Source organism: Branchiostoma floridae, chromosome 4 (genome assembly GCF_000003815.2).
Source record: "Branchiostoma floridae strain S238N-H82 chromosome 4, Bfl_VNyyK, whole genome shotgun sequence".
In the NCBI taxonomy this organism is placed as follows: domain Eukaryota; kingdom Metazoa; phylum Chordata; class Leptocardii; order Amphioxiformes; family Branchiostomatidae; genus Branchiostoma; species Branchiostoma floridae.
This window is the reverse complement of record NC_049982.1, coordinates 17,890,976-17,911,532: the sequence shown is the minus strand read 5'-3', so window position 1 is coordinate 17,911,532 and position 20,557 is coordinate 17,890,976. Positions and strand designations below refer to the sequence as shown.

At 42.1% G+C, this 20,557-nt stretch overlaps 3 protein-coding genes across 3 annotated transcripts; 1 reads left to right on the top strand and 2 right to left on the bottom strand.

Annotated features, from left to right (window-relative positions):
• Positions 1–89: 89 nt before the first annotated feature.
• LOC118414335 (hsp70-binding protein 1-like) lies at positions 90–8,673 on the bottom strand. The gene is made up of 7 exons (XM_035818321.1): positions 8,409–8,673; positions 8,067–8,232; positions 3,029–3,206; positions 2,562–2,783; positions 1,894–2,049; positions 1,385–1,593; positions 90–944 (listed from the first exon to the last, which is right to left on the bottom strand). The coding sequence occupies exons 2-7, from the start codon at positions 8,217–8,219 to the stop codon at positions 864–866; spliced, it is 999 nt and encodes a 332-aa protein (XP_035674214.1). The 5' UTR covers positions 8,220–8,232; positions 8,409–8,673; the 3' UTR covers positions 90–863.
• A 426-nt stretch (positions 8,674–9,099) lies between these two features.
• LOC118414317 (26S proteasome regulatory subunit 6B) lies at positions 9,100–13,298 on the top strand. Its single transcript, XM_035818291.1, has 8 exons — positions 9,100–9,281; positions 9,798–9,937; positions 10,446–10,673; positions 10,946–11,135; positions 11,366–11,520; positions 11,685–11,881; positions 12,062–12,170; positions 12,435–13,298. Exons 1-8 carry the CDS (start codon positions 9,157–9,159, stop codon positions 12,542–12,544), a joined length of 1,254 nt encoding a protein of 417 aa, XP_035674184.1. The 5' UTR covers positions 9,100–9,156; the 3' UTR covers positions 12,545–13,298.
• On the bottom strand, positions 12,584–18,812 carry LOC118414351. The gene is made up of 4 exons (XM_035818356.1): positions 18,580–18,812; positions 18,222–18,353; positions 15,407–15,724; positions 12,584–15,123 (listed from the first exon to the last, which is right to left on the bottom strand). Exons 2-4 carry the CDS (start codon positions 18,332–18,334, stop codon positions 14,871–14,873), a joined length of 684 nt encoding a protein of 227 aa, XP_035674249.1. The 5' UTR covers positions 18,335–18,353; positions 18,580–18,812; the 3' UTR covers positions 12,584–14,870.
• Positions 18,813–20,557: the final 1,745 nt, after the last annotated feature.

The window sequence follows — 20,557 nt, the reverse complement described above, 5'->3', positions numbered from 1 at the left end:
GTATGGGATTTAAGATTTGACCTCAGTCTATTATTTTATGTTCGTCACACTTCCAAAGGATGATAAAAATGCAAATCATATTTTACCTAGAGAGTATCAAGTTTAGTTTATTCTACAGATATACACCTAAGTGTGACAGCCATGTCAAAGACATTGGAGAAACAACCTTTTGTCTTACTTCTCTCAGCTCATGTAGCTTCTAGACCTAATATCAGAAAGCAATGTGTACTTTACACTGAAACACAAAGGTTTCCAACGAATCATCTTATCACAATATGGTGTCACATCACACACTGCCCTTGTGATGTAAAGTTATGTCTTACTAAGTAAAATGTTGGTACTGTTGTGGATTCTTCCAGAAGATATTTGCTAGTACCGGTATGTTTGTGTATGCCCCCCTTTGGTCAGTAATAACAATAGTATGGTGAAGAAAACAAGATAAAAGATTTCTTAAGTATTACTGAATGTCCTGTATTTCCCTAATATTTGGCTCTATAGCACATGCTGTTTCCCTTAGTTAGCTCCTGAATACAATGTGCATCTCATTTGTCCATAAAACAGCCTGACAGCAGCTGGCTTTTATGACCTGTCATAACCTCTGCACATCTAGCTACATGTACATCACTCAACAATCTCCCAAAACACATACATGTACCACCAAGCAGGTACAAATACATGGTTCATAATTAAGTCCACAGAAATAAACATATCCCACTAGCTAACAACTTTCTGGTGAAATAGCTCACATTTTGGATGTGAGGATTTTTTCTGTCCCTTTGACAAGAGGTGGGGCTGCATACTCCCCATTTTAGAAATGCTGTGGTCATTGTGTACATCAGTGTTCTAATGTCAATCAATCTCCATCATCTGTCAGCTGCTGCCAAGGTGTCATCATGTTGACTGAAGCAGATGTGTAGGAGCTGTTGGCAATACTCCATCTCCTCCTGGGGATGGAGGGAAAACCTCAGGTCATAATGACATAAATATGTACATGTTCATCCATCTATTTATCATCATATGAATATCAACATAACAAATGTACTCCTTTGGCAGTGAAAAGATGTCAGACTACTACCACAATCCTTGCTATCATGTCAACCTCAGAAAGTAAAAGACACATGCATTATTGGGTCATATGTTTGAAATCAAATAGATACATGTATTCACTGGAGACATTTCAATTTACAATGAATCCAAGATTTAGACTTTGTGCCATATCTTTTTGGTTCCCATACTAGCTTCTCAAAAATGATAATAAAAGTATAAGAGACACATGTGCACAGAAAACTAACTAGGATGGCCACCAGGCTATCACTGATCAAACATTGTGTTCCATCATCATGTGCTGAGTACTCTAACAGAAACTACAAACTGACAGTCCTACCTGAAATTCCTCTCTCCCCTTCAGGTGCTCTATCCTATCTGTCAGCACCTGCTTCAGCCGCAGCTGTGGCTGTCTGCAGTCCTTCACAGCCTGTCTGTTCCCTGTCACCAGGGCAACAAGTGCACCCATCAGGTGTTCGTGGAAGGTGTTGTGCTCCGTCTGTAGCATGGAGGCCAGCTGAGTCACCATGCCCATGTTACACAGGGTATCTGTGGGACAAGCAGTTAGTTTGCAGCTTATTGAAAAATGAGGAAAAGTATTTGTTGGAAAAGGATTAGATTTTTACCTGTGCAGTGACCGCTGTAATTAGATCATATGTTTGTAACCTTTCAAAAATGATTTCCCTAGTGAAGGGGAATGAATGAAGGTAAAAATGAAACTTTTTATGTTATTGGACAAGTCAGATTTTGGAGTTCAGGAATGGATAGACAAAATTTGATTGACATGCATTGCTAACATGTATCCTTTTATAGGTTTATATGTAATGACTACATAAACAAGCAGCTAACCTTTGTGTTGTGGGTTGCTGAGGCACAGATTCCTCAGTAGGAAGGCTGCCTTGACCTTGAGTTTCTCGGTATCACTCTGCATGGCCCTCATCAGGACAGAGAAGCCATCATGTTCAACCAGCCTCTGCTGGGCCTCCTCACAACTGCCAGTCAGACCTACACAACAGTAGTACAGTGTTGGTCTTGTGATTCTGTGGCCTGGCTACTATATAGATAGAACTTTATTGCTCGACATTTGTACATGGTACAAAGTATGGCAACGACTGTTACACAAAGTACAAAATAGGTGTAGAGAATAAGACTTGATATCCTAATTAACGTAACAAGAAGGGCTGACACATTAGTCTTTGATATAGTGTTACAATATGTTATATATACCACTGAGCGATACCATTTACTAAGATTGTATCAAACACTTCAGTTACCTTCAGTAACAACATGGCTTACTATATGAGGTTAATTACAAAATGCTTCTTTTACATAATCTCTGGCTGACTCCCTTCCCTAGTCAGGCTAATCTGATTGGTTTTACAAAAATCTACATCCACTGTTTCTGCTCAAAATTTCCTTATCTTATACTTATCTTATATTTGTAGTGATCCATTATAATGGTGCCTTGTCAAAGTTTGAGGAACAGAATCTCAAGTTCTCAGGACATTGACCCTTACGTGATATAGCATAGAGTGCCTTGACCCTGACGTTAGAATCTGGATCTGTGTCGACCAGTTCCAGCAATGTTGGCAGGGCAGCCAGTTCCAGGGCTGCAGCCTGACAGAAGGGGTTGTTCTGTGTTACCGTGGCGATGACATCACCTGCTCTCCACCGCAGCCCACTGTTCCGGTGTTTCAGGTAGCTTATGACCAGCACTAGGCCGCCCATCTTGTGCAGGTCTGGCAAATACAAACACATCTTCACATCTTGCTTGAGAAACTGCTTTTTGGCATACATCTTAACAACACTCAACAGAAGTTGCAAAGAGACCTTAGGCTTAAACTTGCCAGAGAATGGTCAGGATGTGTGTATATTATTTTTGTGTTCAGCTTTCATACTTTATAATTTACACTTTTTTCACACCATATGGCAAAGATCTATCACAGTCATATCTTTCCCCTGTCCCACTGACCCAGCAATGTACCTTGTGCATTATCAATACTACAGCAGAGATCCATCAACTCCTCCATAGCTGTCTCCTTCTCCTCTATGTGGTCCTCACCCCCCTCTGCCAATGTCTGCAGACATGTTTTCATCTGCTCCACATCATCCTGGGCTGTTTGTGCAAACTGATGCAGAGCTGCTCCCAGCCACTGTCTTCTCTGTGGGAGAACATAACAATGACATTTATGACATGATGGCAGTGTTGTGATATTACTCATATCTGATCCTAACAAGTCAATAGACTAGGGCTGGGTACCGATACAGCGTACCGGTACAAAACCGTTTTTTCTCATTGGACCGGTCTAGAAAAAACGGACCTGAAAAAATTAGGTGGACCAGATGTTGGACCTATTAGGAAATTAACAGACTATTTGATTAGGCATTCACACGTTTTGGCGCTTGCAAGTGGAAGAAAATAACAAGAGTGAAGTAGGGTAGAGTTTATAGCCATTTCTTCCAAGTTTTACAGTCAATCGTACAGTTGCAGTTAGCGTTGTAGGATTTAAAAACGCCACTGATAGTCTAATACTCCATCAAACAGATTTCTTTGAAATGGACCATTGGTCATACTGAATCAGGTCCAGGTTCAGGTCCGAACCTGGACCTGATCTCTGGACCTGAACCGGACCTGGACCTAAATTTTCTGTACCGGTACCCAGCCCTACAATAGACCCAATGACAGTCATCTGTTTCATCAGAGGGTTCGATGAAAGAGCTGGGCTGGGCCCCTGGCCTGTCTACCTGGCCTGTCTACCTGGCCTGGCCATCACGTCAGGCCACCAAGATACCCCCATTCATACCCTCAGAAATTCTCAGCCTCTCATCTAGCTGCGCCCTCTAGCAGAATATAGACAAATTGTCGAGAGCATGTACTTAGTGCATTGTCAAGCCACCTACGAGCAAGATAAGCTGATATCTATTCAATGTTACTTGTCTGAATTTAAATTTCTAAGGGTCTGCAAATAGATAAACAACAACATTAAGGGAGATAGAAACGACGCTTGTGGTTGATGTTGAGAACAACGATACCATACTCACAGTGTAACATTTGATCTAGTGGCAAATGTTACAACAGGCAGTTTGGCCAAACAAAGGAGGTCATATTTAGGTCACCACGTAACTGCAGGCCTGGGTATGGCAGAAACGGGTGCTGTCAGAGGATTGGACATTTATTTGACATCTTCCCCTTCACGTTATCGAAGGTTTGAAGATTGAATATTTATTCTTCAATGTACATAACAAGGACTGACTGCTTCTTAAAACAAGGCTGGAATACAGCAGTTTGTTTTTCATTTTATAGCAAATGTTAGTTTAACACACTGCTTTAGGGATCCGATCCCCCAGACAACTCTCTAAGGGAACTAAGCGCCAAGCATGTGACCCCGGTCATCTCAGACGCTCCACCTGTCACGTCTCTTTTAATAAAACAGCAACAGGGGCTTGTCCAGGGACAAAATACATGTAGTTGATTGAGAGGCGTAGTAATTGCTACTCTTTAGCGCTGTCAGAGAACTCAGCCTGGCCTGTCAGCCCGGCCCCTTGACTGGCCCTTTGAGGAAGTAAAATTATAACTCTGTCTGGGAGGTATTAGGCCTTTCTACCAGCCAGAAATACAAGTACCACAGTTTGTGTCTTTTTGATCTGTCTTCGACTAGACCGTACAACAAAAAGAGAAGTAATGTTCATGACGTGCTGTTTAGAGGTAAAACAATACTTTCCTCTCCCAGTCCCCGGAGCCAACAATCTCCACCCATTCCAACACAGAGTGCCCCAGTTGTTTCTCTTACCCCTGTGTAACATGGAAGCCACAGAAATGGCGGGAAGGGAAAACCACCAGACCATTAAAAGGAAACTCCGCTCTTCGGAAAACTTTGTACAGAAAGTACTGGAAAGTCTTTACCGACTTGCCTGGTACGATCCTAGATATATAGACAAGAAGAACAGATTGGATTAGGGAAGTAATGTTATACCTGGATGGATTAGATGCAAATGTTTGGTTCCCTGTAGACACAGTCCAACAGATCAGAGTGTTACAGAAATCATGCCTGACCGTGTCTTACACAAAGTTACTGGTTCACAATCACCAGCACTACCCAAGTTGTCAAAGGTTCCATACAAAGACCACAAGTTCTTCTGAACCATTACGTTTTGTAGTGTCAACAAACAGATCCAAACTTGCGCTTTCCTGCTCTTTTCGCCACAGTATGTATCACACACGTCTATAGAAAAAATGATGTATTTTGCCCTGAGATTTTTTCACAACATTGTTCTTAGACAGAACGCCAAAAATATAAGGCTATAGAATACTTGCCCTTATAGTTATACCCTAATACTTTCTGCCTGGTGTAAGACGCAGTCTGAGACATGATTTCTCTGACACTCTGCTCTGTTGGACTGTGTCTACCAGGAACCCACCAATTGTAGCTCATATTTATGATCTTGTAGTTTTGTGCTTGTAGTTATGATGGAGACTTTCTTGCCTTTATGATGTTATTTCTATGCTTATCCAATGTCAAATACTGGCACCTCTTTTTACATTCACAGTTTCTGTTAGCCTGCGATACATACGTTGAGACTGAATGATCAAAGTAGCTTATCCTAAATTTGTAATGTACTTCATTCAAGAACTGTATTTGGTATGTAACGTATTTCTTTTAGAATAACCGATGACATTCTCCAATCTGGAAACAGACCATTAAAGATTCTACTGGCTCCTGTCACAAAAAGGCCTGTATAGCATTTTACCAGTAGGCAGCAGTACAAAAGTCATAACAAAAACCTTTACTGCCTACAATGCTACATGCAAAACTATGGAAAAGGGGCTTTTAGAGTCTGATATTGCAAAACAATATTATGAAAAGATATAGATAACAGTGTGAGAACAGTACACTGTCAGGCTGTTCTGGGATACAGGGCAGGTTGTGAGGACCAGATGTCAAATCTTGCAGGGAAGGAGTAATTGCTCTCTGGCTAGCGCTGTGCCCCGATTTTCTGCTCCAGCCAGGAGAATCTTCCCAAGGGCAAGGTGGTGAAGCTGAAACATGCGCTCTGGAGAACGGTTGGGGGTTTAAACAAAGAAATTTAAAAAAAAATGTTGTTTCACCCCAGATATATAATAAAGACACAAACTATGGTACTTTTTTACAGACTAGTGCGATAAATACTGTGACGAAAAGAGCAGAATCTTGCGAGATTGGTTTAGAAGAACATATGGCTCAGAAGAACTTGTGGTCTTTGTATGGCACCTTTGACAAATTTGGGTAGTGCTGGTGAACTTAGTGTATGACAGTCAGGCATGATTTCTCCAACACTCTGCTCTGTCAGACTGTGTCTACAGGGAACCAAGCATTTGCTTCCATCTAATCCATCCAGGTATAACGTTACTTCCATAATCCATTCTGTTCTTCTTGTCTATATATCTAGGATCGTACCAGGCAAGTCGGTCATTTAAGACTTTCCAGTACTTTCTGTACAAAGTTTTCCGAAGAGCAGATTTTCCCAGTTTTTCCTTGGTCTGGTGGGTTTCCCTCCCCGCCATTTCTGTGGCCTCGATGTCACACAGGGGTCAGAGAAACAACTGGGGCACTCTGTGTAGGAATGGGTGGAGATTGTTGGCTCCGGGGACTGCGGAGAGGAAAGTGTTGTTTTACCTCTAAACAGCACGTCATGAACATTACTTCTCTTTTTGTTGTACGGTCTAGTCGAAGACAGATCAAAAAGACACAAACTGTGGTACTTGTATTTCTGGCTGGTAGAAAGGCCTAATACCTCCCAGACAGAGTTATAATTTTACTTCCTCAAAGGGCCAGTCAAGGGGCCGGGCTGACAGGCCAGGCTGAGTTCTCTGACAGCGCTAAAGAGTAGCAATTACTACGCCTCTCAATCAACTACATGTATTTTGTCCCTGGACAAGCGCCTGTTGCTGTTTTATTAAAAGAGACGTGACAGGTGGAGCGTCTGAGATGACCGGGGTCACATGCTTGGCGCTTAGTTCCCTTAGAGAGTTGTCTGGGGGATCGGATCCCTAAAGCAGTGTGTTAAACTAACATTTGCTATAAAATGAAAAACAAACTGCTGTATTCCAGCCTTGTTTTAAGAAGCAGTCAGTCCTTGTTATGTACATTGAAGAATAAATATTCAATCTTCAAACCTTCGATAACGTGAAGGGGAAGATGTCAAATAAATGTCCAATCCTCTGACAGCACCCGTTTCTGCCATACCCAGGCCTGCAGTTACGTGGTGACCTAAATATGACCTCCTTTGTTTGGCCAAACTGCCTGTTGTAACATTTGCCACTAGATCAAATGTTACACTGTGAGTATGGTATCGTTGTTCTCAACATCAACCACAAGCGTCGTTTCTATCTCCCTTAATGTTGTTGTTTATCTATTTGCAGACCCTTAGAAATTTAAATTCAGACAAGTAACATTGAATAGATATCAGCTTATCTTGCTCGTAGGTGGCTTGACAATGCACTAAGTACATGCTCTCGACAATTTGTCTATATTCTGCTAGAGGGCGCAGCTAGATGAGAGGCTGAGAATTTCTGAGGGTATGAATGGGGGTATCTTGGTGGCCTGACGTGATGGCCAGGCCAGGTAGACAGGCCAGGTAGACAGGCCAGGGGCCCAGCCCAGCTCTTTCATCGAACCCTTCATCAGATGCTTATGTAACTTTTTCCTTCCACTTTTCATTGACGTCAATTTGAATCCTCTGACGATCACATTGGCGGATATTTGAAGAGTAGCATCTTCGTGTGATTAACAGATATACACTCTAATCCAACATGGCACAGATAACGTTAAATGAAAAGCCTGTATAGTTAAACCCTTTGGGGTTAAGGTTTGCTGTCATTTTGTCATCAAGATACCCGTTTAATATCATTGTAAAAGGAACCACTAACGTTACCAGTGTAGTAACCCGCTCTTGACTATTTTTTTGGTTCATGTTCTCCCATCTCTCTCTCTATCTTTCTCTCTCTCTCTCTCTGCATATGTGTGTGTGTATATTTGACTCACATTTACATCCATGGGTCCAGGTGATACAGGTGTGTCACCTGCATTCTCAGGTGTGTTTTCTATGGCATATCTCAGCACACCCTCTAGGTTGGGGTTACGGGGCACATTGCGGTCATCTGAACCTCCAGAGCCCGGATCTCCACCGTCTGCCATCGTTACAGTCTCTCTACAAGATCGAAAATGTAAAAGAATTTATGATCCATCCAGACAATTGGATTTTTTTTAAAGACTAGTCTACTCTTAAGGCCTTAAAAACTATGTTGCCACGAATATCAGACGTAACGTTATATTTCATAAGGGCAAACTCATGCTTGTTAATGATCCAAACAACAGATATTTTACCTGAGACTGAGACGTGTCTACGTAAAAGATGCTAGACGTTTGCCAACTTGAACTTTTGTCGTAGATCTGTCGCTCTGACCACCAAACTGTCAAATCAATAGTTTTCCTCTATAATTATAGCTTAGAAACTGGACCTCGCAGGTGTCTACAAGGACCGATATCAGCTACCCGAAAACTCATATAGTTTCCAAGTAAATTTCTGAAACTTTCTGGAAAATACAGAACTTTCTGCTGGCGGCCGCAGTCCCACGCCACCTAAAGGTTAGAGGTCAGCACCGACTGCCGCAAAATGCTGTCGTGACTGGGGTGAATCAGAATCAGTCTCATGGTCTAGTGTTTTGGGGTCAGGTAAAATGCAATGACGCTTTTTATAAATCATTTCAGAACATTTCTAGGCCTATATACTATCTTTAGCCTTTATTTTTATTTTACTTTTATAAATACGTATTTTTCCCTCCACCCTTTCTATGTATACTGGTTTTCCCCCTAAACTTTTATAACGTAAAACGTCTAGGTATCGTAAAGTACTTCAAATGGGATAACACAACAAAGCAAAGGATAAAATATGTCAATATGACAATATTGACTTGAAGTATTTTATGGCATCGATTAGAATATGTTATAGAAATTACATAAAATTTATGAAGGTATTTAATTTGTATATTACATCATACTTTTGCGTTTGATATAAGAGTGTATCTATTTGCGTGTGTGTGCGGTTTGTTCTCACAAATCTCTAGTCATCAAAATGGAGGAGATTGGAGTAGTGGTGAACAAAGAAGAAACCCAGATCCCCAGCCCCGAGTCCAGGCCGGGGACGGGTCTATCCTCCACCATAAGTGAGAAGGACACGTCAGAGGACCTCTACACAAGGTAAGAACCGTCTGGGTCGGGACAGGAGACAAGCACTCGGATACTTTCAGGGCATGGTGCCTGATGGTGGGGAGGGGGGCAGGTCGCATCACTGAAATTTCTGGACAAGGATAATGATAATGCAACCCCTGTTTTTTGCCAAACATACAGACCTTATTCTCAATTGTTCATGATACATGTTTTTTTAAGGTTCTTTGTCTCGTGCACCCTTTTTACCTGTACGAATCTACATACCAAGCCAGTGACATGACATAACAGTTATAAATTTTATCCACAAATTTTGTCCACGTTTGGCAAAATTATGATTTACAAAACAAAGAAGATAAATACTGTAGATCTTTATTTCAAAATTACAGGTGTAAATTATGTGTCAAGCAACCTTCTTACCATCTGGTATATTTGAAATGTTGAAGAAGCCACACTTTTGCTGCCTCAAAAGAGGAGAAAACATCTTTGCCCTGTCTTGCAGTTAGCACATACAGTATCAGCTGTCTGAATACTGTCTGTTTGCTCCAGGTACAAGAAGCTGCAGCGTCAGCTGGAGTTCCTTGAAGTCCAAGAGGAGTACATTAAGGATGAGCAGCGGAACCTGAAGAAGGAGTACCTGCATGCCCAGGAAGAGGTCAAACGTATACAGAGTGTTCCACTTGTCATAGGTACGGAACTTTCTGTGTAGGCTGGACCATTTCAGAAGTTTCAGTACATTTCCATCAGGGGAAGATACCTTGGAAACTGTAGGTAGTAGGGGTTGGGGTCTTGAGAAGGTAGGGTGCTGTAGTTCGAAATAAGAATGAAAGCTTATGATATTGGAGACGTGAGCACTTGAGCAGTATTAGTAATTTCTGGAATGTGATAGCAGAAACATCACAAGGTGATGTGATAGAAACATCACAATTTCAATAGAGCAGGCAAGATATATGGGGGCTGATTGGCATGTGGCTGTGGAATTATGTATAAAGATCCTGCTCATAGTAGGACTATATGCAGTCAGTATGTAATCCAGTAAATTCGAATGGACTTCCTGGGTAAAAAGATGGCATATTTATGACAACGACAGAGCTCAAGCTGTAATGCCTATGTTAGTATGTAAATGTGTTGGTGAAGCTAAGTGTACACTTTGTTGATAGTGTTGGCACTTTCCACTTCCACCTTTGTTACCCATAGGTCAGTTCCTGGAGGCTGTTGACCAGAACACAGGGATTGTGGGATCCACCACAGGGTCCAACTACTATGTGCGGATCCTGAGTACGATAGACCGCGAGCTGCTGAAGCCCAGTTCGTCAGTAGCGCTCCACAAGCACAGTAATGCCCTGGTGGATGTCCTGCCCCCTGAGGCAGACTCCAGTATCACCATGCTGTCTGCTGAGGAGAAGCCTGATGTGGCCTACGCAGGTGAGGAACAGAACATGGGCCGTGGTTCCCAAGCTTTTTTTCTTTTTAAGTGTAATTTGGAAACTAACTCACACTCTCTCTGTCAGTCAGTCTATACAGACTATGATACTACGCAAAAAAAGAGATTATGGCCATGAACAGCTGTTCTACTATATACACTGTGTTAGAAATTAAAACCACCTCAACTTTAACAATTAAAAGCCTTATGTTACTGGGGTAGAAGTTCTTGATGTTGGTTTAATGTGCATGTGTACGATTGTTCCTGTCCCCAGATATTGGTGGGATGGACATGCAGAAACAGGAGATCCGGGAGGCTGTGGAGCTGCCGCTCACACACTTCGACCTGTACCAGCAGATCGGCATTGACCCACCACGGGGGGTCCTCATGTACGGGCCGCCAGGCTGTGGGAAAACTATGCTGGCCAAGGCCGTGGCTCATCACACCACTGCTTCTTTCATTAGGTGAGTTCTATGAGCTCAACTTTAATTGTTCTTAGTAGCTTAGGCAATGCTGATTTGATTATATGGATTATTTTTTACTCACATAGCTCAGCATGTGAGTAAAAAAATCTTTGGCAAAAAAAAAATCAGGTGTTGCACAGGATTTGATCTTCAAACCATTATGTCATATGTTTACATGTGCACGTCTAGAATAGGCCTGTTGGTTTACCCATACTGTTCTTATGTTTCAGGGTTGTCGGTTCTGAATTTGTACAAAAGTACCTCGGAGAAGGCCCAAGAATGGTACGAGATGTCTTTCGATTAGCCAAGGAGAACGCACCAGCCATCATCTTTATTGATGAGATCGATGCCATAGCAACCAAGAGATTTGATGCACAGACAGGAGGTATGGTTATCAGTTGTGATTCAGTCAGTAGAAGAGATGAAGTATAAATTTAAGGACACTTAAGTCAGGAGTATTGCATATTGTTCTGAAATTGAATAGGAGGAGAATACGTCCCATTATTTTGTACCTGTACTTGTAGTTCAAGCTTATTGTTTTCTCGACAGCTGATCGAGAGGTCCAGCGAATCCTGCTTGAGTTGCTGAACCAAATGGACGGGTTTGACCAAACAGTCAATGTCAAAGTCATCATGGCGACCAACCGAGCCGACACGCTGGACCCTGCTCTGCTGCGGCCAGGTCGTTTGGACAGGAAGATCGAGTTTCCCATGCCGGACAGGAGACAGAAACGACTCATCTTCCAGGTGAGGCCGCTGTAGACTCATAATTTGTTTGACTTTGAAAATTAGACAGGAAAACATAGAAGTCCTTGGAAACTTTTTACGATTTTTTTTAATGTGAAGTGAAAGACCTTCAGTCAGTTTATCAGACCAGTTCATTTTGTTTCAGCTCAGTAAAAGTACTAATTTGCATTGTTTCCTCAGACCATCACCGGTAAGATGAACATGTCTGAGGAAGTGGACCTGGAGGACTATGTGGCCAGACCTGACAGGATCAGTGGCGCTGACATTAACTCCATCGTGCAGGAAGCAGGTGAACTGCAACTTTTGTGCTGTTCTAACTTACAATCTTATAATACAGCTTTCCAAACTAAATTTTAGATAGGGTAGAAGTCATTTTCAGATATGTACTACCCAAAATGAATAATGTGTCAGAAATTCAAGACACTTCAAATTCAGAGTAATTAGAGGAAGATACTTGCCACCCTTTACAATATAAGTGAGAAGTAGAAAATTCTTGATTTTATTGGGAGAAAGTCCACAGCAACCACAACTTTTCATTGCCATGTTTCCACAGGGATGTTGGCAGTGCGAGAGAACCGCTACATTGTGCTGGCAAAGGACTTTGAGAAGGCATACAAGACAGCAATCAAGAAGGACGAGACAGAACATGAGTTCTACAAGTAGCCTCCTCATGTTACCCTTCCAGATGCTTAGAATTATCACCCCCACACCCACTATCCGCGCTGACCTGCCCCTTGTTAGGAGATATGTAGTGGGATTTTCAAGTCAAAGATAAGAGAAACAAAACAACACCCAGGTAACCATTACTGGTACAAATAGTCACTTTTTAGTCCAATTTCTATTTCTGTTGATATCAGTTCCTCCCCCAAGAAGAAGTACTTTAGAGTCTGTACACATGTCAGATGAGAAATCAGACTTCGATATGTTCTAGAAACATTACAGGGCTCAAAATACGTTTTTCTGCATACCTGCACTGGTGCAGGTAACATTGAAAATTACCTGCACCAGACAAACTTTGTCTGCACCACTCTGAATGTAGGATGTATGGATTATACTAAAATTGTTCAGGAACTATTGCTATTTTTTCTTTTATACTTTATAGGTGGTAACAGTCAATGCAACTAATGGCAATCCACATACACCTTCATCATATGATATTTATGTATAAATCCCAGCACATGAACCAGTGCAGGTTAGGTGCAGGTAGACACCAGAAATACCTGCACAGCTCCAATTTTACCTGCACTAACCTGCATATGCAGGTGGTATTTCGAGCCCTGCATCACAACGTGGGAGCTAACACTGTCAGCTTTCAGTTCTTACACTATAAGGTCTTCATTAAGACTTCACAAGTCATACAAAGTAGCTTAATTGACCAGTGTACTTTGATTTGAATAAATGCATAAGATTAACAAGAGTGACTATTCTTGAGTTAGTGCGTGAGTTTGTATAAACTTTTAATTATCATGTTTGGAATCAAAAGTGAATTTGCTTGGTGAAATACATTTCCTTTTGCATCATATAGAATTATTTTCTAAGAACTGCAGACATTTAGTAGATATCAATATGTGCAAAGGTATGTTTGTAGCTTTCATCATTATGCGCGAGAAAAACTTTTGTGCCCAGCTATCAACATTCGTTATAACTCCATTCTTTCTTAATTTATTACTGAGAAAACGATGGAAGGTGAAAATGCCAATTTAGCCAGAGAAGAAACCGTAACTAGAGAGTACCTGGGGAGTTTAGAGGAATACTGAATTCTTTTCGATGCATGCGGGCCTTATCTTTTTTCCGTAAATTATAAATCACTATGCATTTTGTACGTAACAAAATTGAAACAGAATATAGCACTACCTTCTGGAGTTTAGAACTTCTAAAGTATCAGTGGTCTTGACAACTTGAGATTTATGGCCATTGTGTGAAAGATATCATTCTTATCGACCAAGTTTTTCCTGAAAGAGGTCATACTAGAACTGCCCTAACTTCGGACACACAAGACTTCTGGGAAGAGGCAAAGAAGCTTCGAGGACGTTACTTAACTTGCTTGAGTGAATAAACAATGTCTATGCTTTGACATTATGCTTCCAATGAGCATTATACTTATCTCAATATTTCAAACATGGAATGCTGAAGCTTGAAATGAATCCTAGGCCTGCGCATACATAGCTGTCGGCCCCTCATGTTTTCCGTTGGCATATTGCAGCCCTCCCATTGATCATTACACTAGTCCTTGACTGCACCAAATTCTCATCAAGCAGCAGGAGGTTGTGTAATAGACTGATTATGTCCCCCTCCTGCGGTTATTTCACTTCCTCTGTTTCAGTCTATAAAAGGGACAAATGAACGAATAACTCACAACCGATATCAGCTCCCTGATTTTAATCAGCTTCCTGTTTGAATTTCAACTTCCTGCCTTGTGGAAAACATGTACATGTACTTCCATTAAAACACAAAACACACCATCACATGCTTACGTTGTTTATTACGTTTTCGTCGTTATGTCCAAAATGTATTCCATACAAACTGTTGAAGCCTTTAATTAAGTATGTAGTCTGGTGAGGATTGTGTCTGTGGTTAACATCTGTACTCGTTGGCTCTGGCGATTTGAAATTATGTGCTCATCAATGAAAGTAACGTCAGAAATTGATGAGAAGTTCACATGTCACAAGAGCATAAATTAAAATAAATAAGGTGCATGAACATAATGCTTTCAAAAAAAATATTTCAAAAAAGCTTTCAAAAGTTTGTTGTCGCATGTTCAATAAATAAGGCACGTGTATACAATAACGACGTCACAAAAAACAATAGAAGAACCTAACAAGTTGCCAAGCCTTCGTCGTCCTAGAAATAAATTAATATCAACAAAAACACGTCTTTGGACACAATGAGTCCGTCAAATAACTGCAGACATGGCCACGCTCTGGAGTAATCCCATCATGGTGCAACGGTCGGTACCCGAAAGTTCAAGTTCAGTTCTGGTTCCCGTGATCTAGGACTGTCCCGGCTGAAGCTCTGCCAAGGAGTCGCTCATGAGCGTGTAGAGGATCATCCCGCTCGCCTCCGCCACCAGCCGCCGGATCATCCGCTCCACCTCCGTCTCCTCCTGCCGGGCGGCTTCTCTCTCCCGGTCCCCCGATAACAACACCTCCACCATCCGCTTTGTCCTGCCGTGGTGGTTCACATCAGTCGCCTCCTGGTCTTCCTCTACGTGGATCCTGTCCTCCTTATTTCCGGACGTCAGCCTAGTGAAGTTAAAAAAAGAATTACCTTATGAAAATGACAACAGGTGTTGACAGATGAGCCCGTCTCAGGTGTTCATATATTAAAGAAAGAAAAAATATGCCATGATATTAGAGCATTATGTTTGAAGCAGATGGCTCCTTGAGTGCCTGTTTCATTATACATTATGGATAAAAAATAAGAAAATGTGAAACATGCAGCTGTGAAACAAAGCTGCCCTTTAGAACAGTGCTAGGATCCAACTTTAACAGGGTCTGGCGTACGTTCAACTGCATGGCCACTGACCTGTCAAACATGCCGACAACTTCAGCTGTCTCTTCATCCTCATTCGGTAGCGTGTGGTGTTTGTGCTTGTGGGGTGTTCTCTTGGTTTGTAGGAACTTATCAAGGACGGCCAGAAGATCGATACCTCCCCGGCCTTCACCCTCGATATCGTCGGTAGTTGAGTCCGGACTGGTGGCCTGGAGGAGCCTCTGGAGCGCGTCGGTGTCCGCCCGAGCCAGCGCCTGGAGCAGGTCGGCGACGAGTTTCGAGTACAGCCGCTCGGGGATGGCCGTCTGTAGCATCTCCAGCTGGGACACGAACCCGTTCCACGCCTGGAGCCTGCAGCCGAGAGGATGCAGAATGATTACCTTTGGGCTTAGCAGTACAAAAGTCATGGAATATGAAACTAAAACACTACCGGGTAGTATATGTGGTATTAGTGGTGATTAGGGATATGTAGATCAATAATTCGTTTTCTATGCCGACAGAAAAGGGTGGGTTGAACTTAAGTATCGGCTGCTGTTTCCTCCCTTCCTGCTTGTTAAGCAATATCATGTTTTTAACCATAAACAGATATTTCAGTAGTATCCGGTACAGTGTATAACACGTCGGCACCAACTTCACTGCCTACTGATGCAGACACGGGCTCCGGGTTCTTCTTGTCTTTCAGCACGTGCCTTACCCCAGGGACAGGCTGTTGGCGCTTTGTGTAAGTTGTTTCTTAGGAGTCAAGAGCATCACTTAAGTAGAGTTCAGACTTCAGAGAGTTGGTGCTTCTTATCTCGGACCAGTGATGTACCAGGGGATACACCGTGTCCTCAAATCCGGGTTAGCACATTGACCAAGAGCCGTTTTGTCCTGCTTTGTCTTTAATTTTGATGAAAGTTGTATAATTTTGAATTTATGAACAAATGAATGATTTATTTTAAGAGGAAGAATATTATAATAGTAAAAATAAAACATTTTCTGACCATGTCTAGACACGGGGACAAGAGTGAACAGGCGGAGAAAAGATTGAATTTCACAATTTCCTGAGATCAGTTGATTTCTAAGATGCTGAAAACCTTACGAGATAAAGCTACGATTCATTGCAACGTTATATCAGGGTTCCAGCTGCGATATTGCAACATCATTGAAATGTTACGTCATTTGTGTTTATGCAACATATCTAGCATCCTCCCGTTACACCACTGTCAGCAAATATCTAATGTATTTGATTACATCACATCTCAGCGGGGCAAAAACAACTCTAGAAAGCGCGTTTCATAACGAACCATCGTGAAAGTCTCCGTGGAACTAAGCAGAAGCCTGATCAGACTATGTATTAGTTTAACCGTTTAAAAATGGCAAGTATTAGTGTCCAACCGTTCAGTCACAGACGCACTAAAATCATACCCCTTGTCGAGAGCGGTCACAAAAGTCGGTGATGATAATCATACTGAAAGCGTCACAAAATATGGCATGAGTGTTGCTCAACACGACCGAAAGAACCCCAATGACGTCAAAGGTTTGTATTAATAGCTATTGCGAAAAATGTCAAGAGCACCCAGGTTCGGTCTTCACCAAGCCGTGACTTGTTTATTTTCCGGTGTTTGGTGTTGCTGCTCTTGAGATGGCGGATTATATTGGATCGAGAGTTCTCAGTGTTTCAACAAGCTAGTGACGATGCAGGACTAATGGGCACGGCAACTGCCCACGTGCACCCCCCACCGTAGCCTTTCTTTCCCTTCTCATGTGTGTTCTTAATGAATAGTCACCCAGGATGCGGTTTCATGAAGTGGTCTAGACTTGTGTAGATCACAGACGTCATGAAGATATCCGGGACACGTCACACATGATGTAACCGTAAAAAGAACTGTCTTTACGTTGCTGCAAACAACTTTTGTAACGGGTTGCGTAAAACAAAGAACGAAAAAGCTAATCCACATGAGGGAAAGTTGCTCTCTATGAAGGAAAAACATTTATCAAAGTGCCCGTGCATGCCCACCATCACCTCAGCACGAGCAGTTGGCTTGTTCTCGTCTATGGGGTTAACCTTTCATCGTTTTTATTGTAACCGCTTTTATATGGTCTTTTCTCCCATCTTGTATACATATGTGAAATCTACATCTTACAATGATTTTTACTACTGTCATAACTTATGACTGCCGCTCTTTTTTGCGCGCTTTGTCGTCGTCTATCGATATCGTCCTGGACATGGTCAGTCAAACGACAACAGGTTAGCGTCGTGCCGCATATACAAAGGCAGCGCTTTGTAAATTCGCGTTGTTACAAGTTGTGTATGCATGTTTTTGTACCGTGACGCACTCGGCAAACAAGAGACAAGCTTTTTCTGACGGGGGGGGCCATGGAGTCGTGATCTTAGAAATGCGTCTTTGGGGAAATTGCGCACATGATGAATTCAAAGAAAGAAAAAAGAAAAAGAGACCACTGCTCTGTTCTTTATAAAACCACGTCATTCACTTTTCCATACATGAATACGATTTGTAAAGAGGAGCTTTGTACCCTTTCTGAACAGCACGGATCGGCTCGACACGACGCGAGTCCGGCCGTCGCAAGAACAGGGTCAGAAAAATGACTTCACTTCCAACAACTGGCTACCTCTAATCACCATGATGAATATACTCTTGGTAGTCGTGCGCTAAAGAGCACTACTGTGGGAATTGTGCTTCCTCCGGAATTGTGATTCTCATACATGTTCTTCAATGCATTGCCACATCGTCGATCACGTACCTTAGAATCATTCACACAAAACTAGGTATTTACGCAAGGCTAAAGTCCCAATGACTTTTTACCGACTTTCTGATGACAAGAAATGACTGGAAGTGTGTCTTACCTGGAGATGGCGGCGCCTACTCCGGTACCAGTGTTCACAGGTTTGGCAAGCACAACAGTGGTGAGGCTGGCAAGAACGGCTACACACAGCACACTACTCGTCATGGTCTTCATTTTCTCTTGTTCTAGTTTGCTGAAAAAAATAAGAGAGACAATGTTGGGCATCGGTGATGACAGGACCTAAAGGTTTTGTCGATGTGGAACAGAGTACGATGAATAAGAATAGAAAAAAATGAAGAAAAAAGACTTTATGCCGACAAAAAAGGTTTAAAACGAAGTAATAGACAAATCAATGTTAACCACGGTTATAGACCAAGTTCAAACTAGAAGCGCTCTACAATTGCAGACGCCATGCTTACCAATAAATCACGTTTTCTCCGCTGGTCTCGTTTCTCTGATCTGAACTTGTCCGCCGTGAGGCCGTTATTTATAGGCTGGTTCTGTTGACAAAAGTGATAACTGTTGCCATACAATATCAACTCTTAATTGTGTTAGGCTAAAAGGGGCTCCAATGAATTTACCGGAAATATCTGAATGGGCGGAGTCGTGCTTAATCTCTCCGTAATCCATCATCAAATTAGCTAGCCCGTAGTCATGGTTACCGTAACGTCAACGGAACAAAACATCGGACCACGTCAAAGACGACAATCGATATAACTTGGCGCACAATGAGTCAGAAATAACACTGGTTCTGGTTGCGTCATGTGTAGCTAAAGTTGGGTAATCTGTGCAAGGTGTGTTTTGACTGATATTGTCAGTCGCGATGGATGTATCCTTGGAATCACCATCAACACAAACTCAACAACACGTTGTGCATGGACTGAGGACAGCAAGTTTTCTTACCTGTCGAGTCAGTGTTCGTTGTGGACGTACAAGTTATACCAAGGCGCAAATCGCCGTTTATTCAGTAGCTGACCCCGACCTCCCAGAAAAGTGGTACCATAGCCAACCGGATATCGAGATTTGATGTATAATTTGGGATGGAATAAACCTTTCCTGACAAGTTGACATCTTCTCACTGCAAGTTCAACATTTCGTAAACTTTCACACCTCTAGACCTACTGTTGCGAAACATACTGAAGGCGGAACATAAAGACGTTTCCTCAAATATTACGTCATACTGTCATGTGTTTCTTTACGTCTACGTTACGTCAAAATACTCTTCGACAAACGTTTATTCAGTATACGGTGTCGGGTAGGTATTATATTCCCACCACCACCCTGTAGCTACTGTACTAGGAAAACAGTTTCACATTATCGCACACGGTGACATCATAGAAAATGGCACCTATATATTGGAGAGGTGATCGGAACCAGTTCAGATCATGCTGGAGACAACACATGTTAGCATGGCATGAAAACGCCGAAATTCACAAAATCAAAACGACATCCACAGAAATCAGACGGAATGCATGTTGATGACGCACGCACTGGGCTACTTCGATGTCAGCAACATATACAGAAGTGGCAAATGATTTGTTTGCATTATTGCGAACATACCATCTACAAAGTGCAGCGTTGGCGACGTATTATAATATATATGTACAGCTGATATAATAGATAAAAATGAAGATGTACGTGTCATTCGTTTTTAAAGTGATCGCTTGAATGGACAAAATACTCAACACCTGGCGTTGAGCAGTCTGCATTTTTGTCAACAGGCAACACTATTTGACAGGTGTCGTGTATTTGTCTGGGACGTTTCAATAGAAATATTGAATCAACACCAAGGTCTGATAACTTCCTGTTTTGAAAGTAGGACATCTTTGAAGTATCCAAGAAATACCCAGCATCAGCAAGGAAAACAGGATGGAAAAACAGTGAAAAATTGTTGTTGTAAGAACTCTATTCTTAGTCATCATGGACCATCCGATAGCTTACCCAGAATGCGTCGAGGCTGTTGGACGGATTCTAAGAACGTTAACGTTGGATCCAGTTCGCAGTTTTGAATTCTCTTGTATAATATGCCGTATGTCTGCAATACTTTTTGTATCTACCAGCTGTCGTAGATATCAGCTATAACATGAGAAAATACTTTCATTCGATGATTTGATGTGTAAATACAATATCCATGCGAACGACTTCTTACATGAACAAGTACCAGTCCGAAACACCGTACGTACATGGTCCATGGTGGGGCATTTTGCCAATAGGTACAAATGGCGTTTCTGTATTATGCAAGAGCTGTTTTCATGTTTTTCCCGTGTTATCCAAGAGTAAGAAAGCCACGTCCCTGTGCATGACTCACCTACACATGACAGCCCCCCCCCCCCCACCCTCTGCCCCCTGCCTCGGCACTGAAGGACACTCAGCAACCTGTTCCTTTTTGTTGTTCAG

Excerpts from the sequence above, each read along its gene's own strand:
- LOC118414335 (XM_035818321.1), bottom strand. The coding sequence starts at position 8,219 with ATGGCAGACGGTGGAGATCCGGGCTCTGGAGGTTCAGATGACCGCAAT. Across the intron at positions 1,594-1,893 it reads CAGCAACCCACAACACAAAG|ATACCCTGTGTAACATGGGC; the intron begins GTTAGCTGCTTG and ends CTTGTCCCACAG. Across the intron at positions 945-1,384 it reads AGGGGAGAGAGGAATTTCAG|GAGGAGATGGAGTATTGCCA; the intron begins GTAGGACTGTCA and ends CTCCATCCCCAG.
- LOC118414317 (XM_035818291.1), top strand. The coding sequence starts at position 9,157 with ATGGAGGAGATTGGAGTAGTGGTGAACAAAGAAGAAACCCAGATCCCC. Across the intron at positions 9,938-10,445 it reads GAGTGTTCCACTTGTCATAG|GTCAGTTCCTGGAGGCTGTT; the intron begins GTACGGAACTTT and ends TGTTACCCATAG. Across the intron at positions 11,882-12,061 it reads AGAAACGACTCATCTTCCAG|ACCATCACCGGTAAGATGAA; the intron begins GTGAGGCCGCTG and ends TTGTTTCCTCAG.
- LOC118414351 (XM_035818356.1), bottom strand. The coding sequence starts at position 18,334 with ATGAAGACCATGACGAGTAGTGTGCTGTGTGTAGCCGTTCTTGCCAGC. Across the intron at positions 15,725-18,221 it reads GTAGGCGCCGCCATCTCCAG|GCTCCAGGCGTGGAACGGGT; the intron begins GTAAGACACACT and ends TCTCGGCTGCAG. Across the intron at positions 15,124-15,406 it reads GTTGTCGGCATGTTTGACAG|GCTGACGTCCGGAAATAAGG; the intron begins GTCAGTGGCCAT and ends TAACTTCACTAG.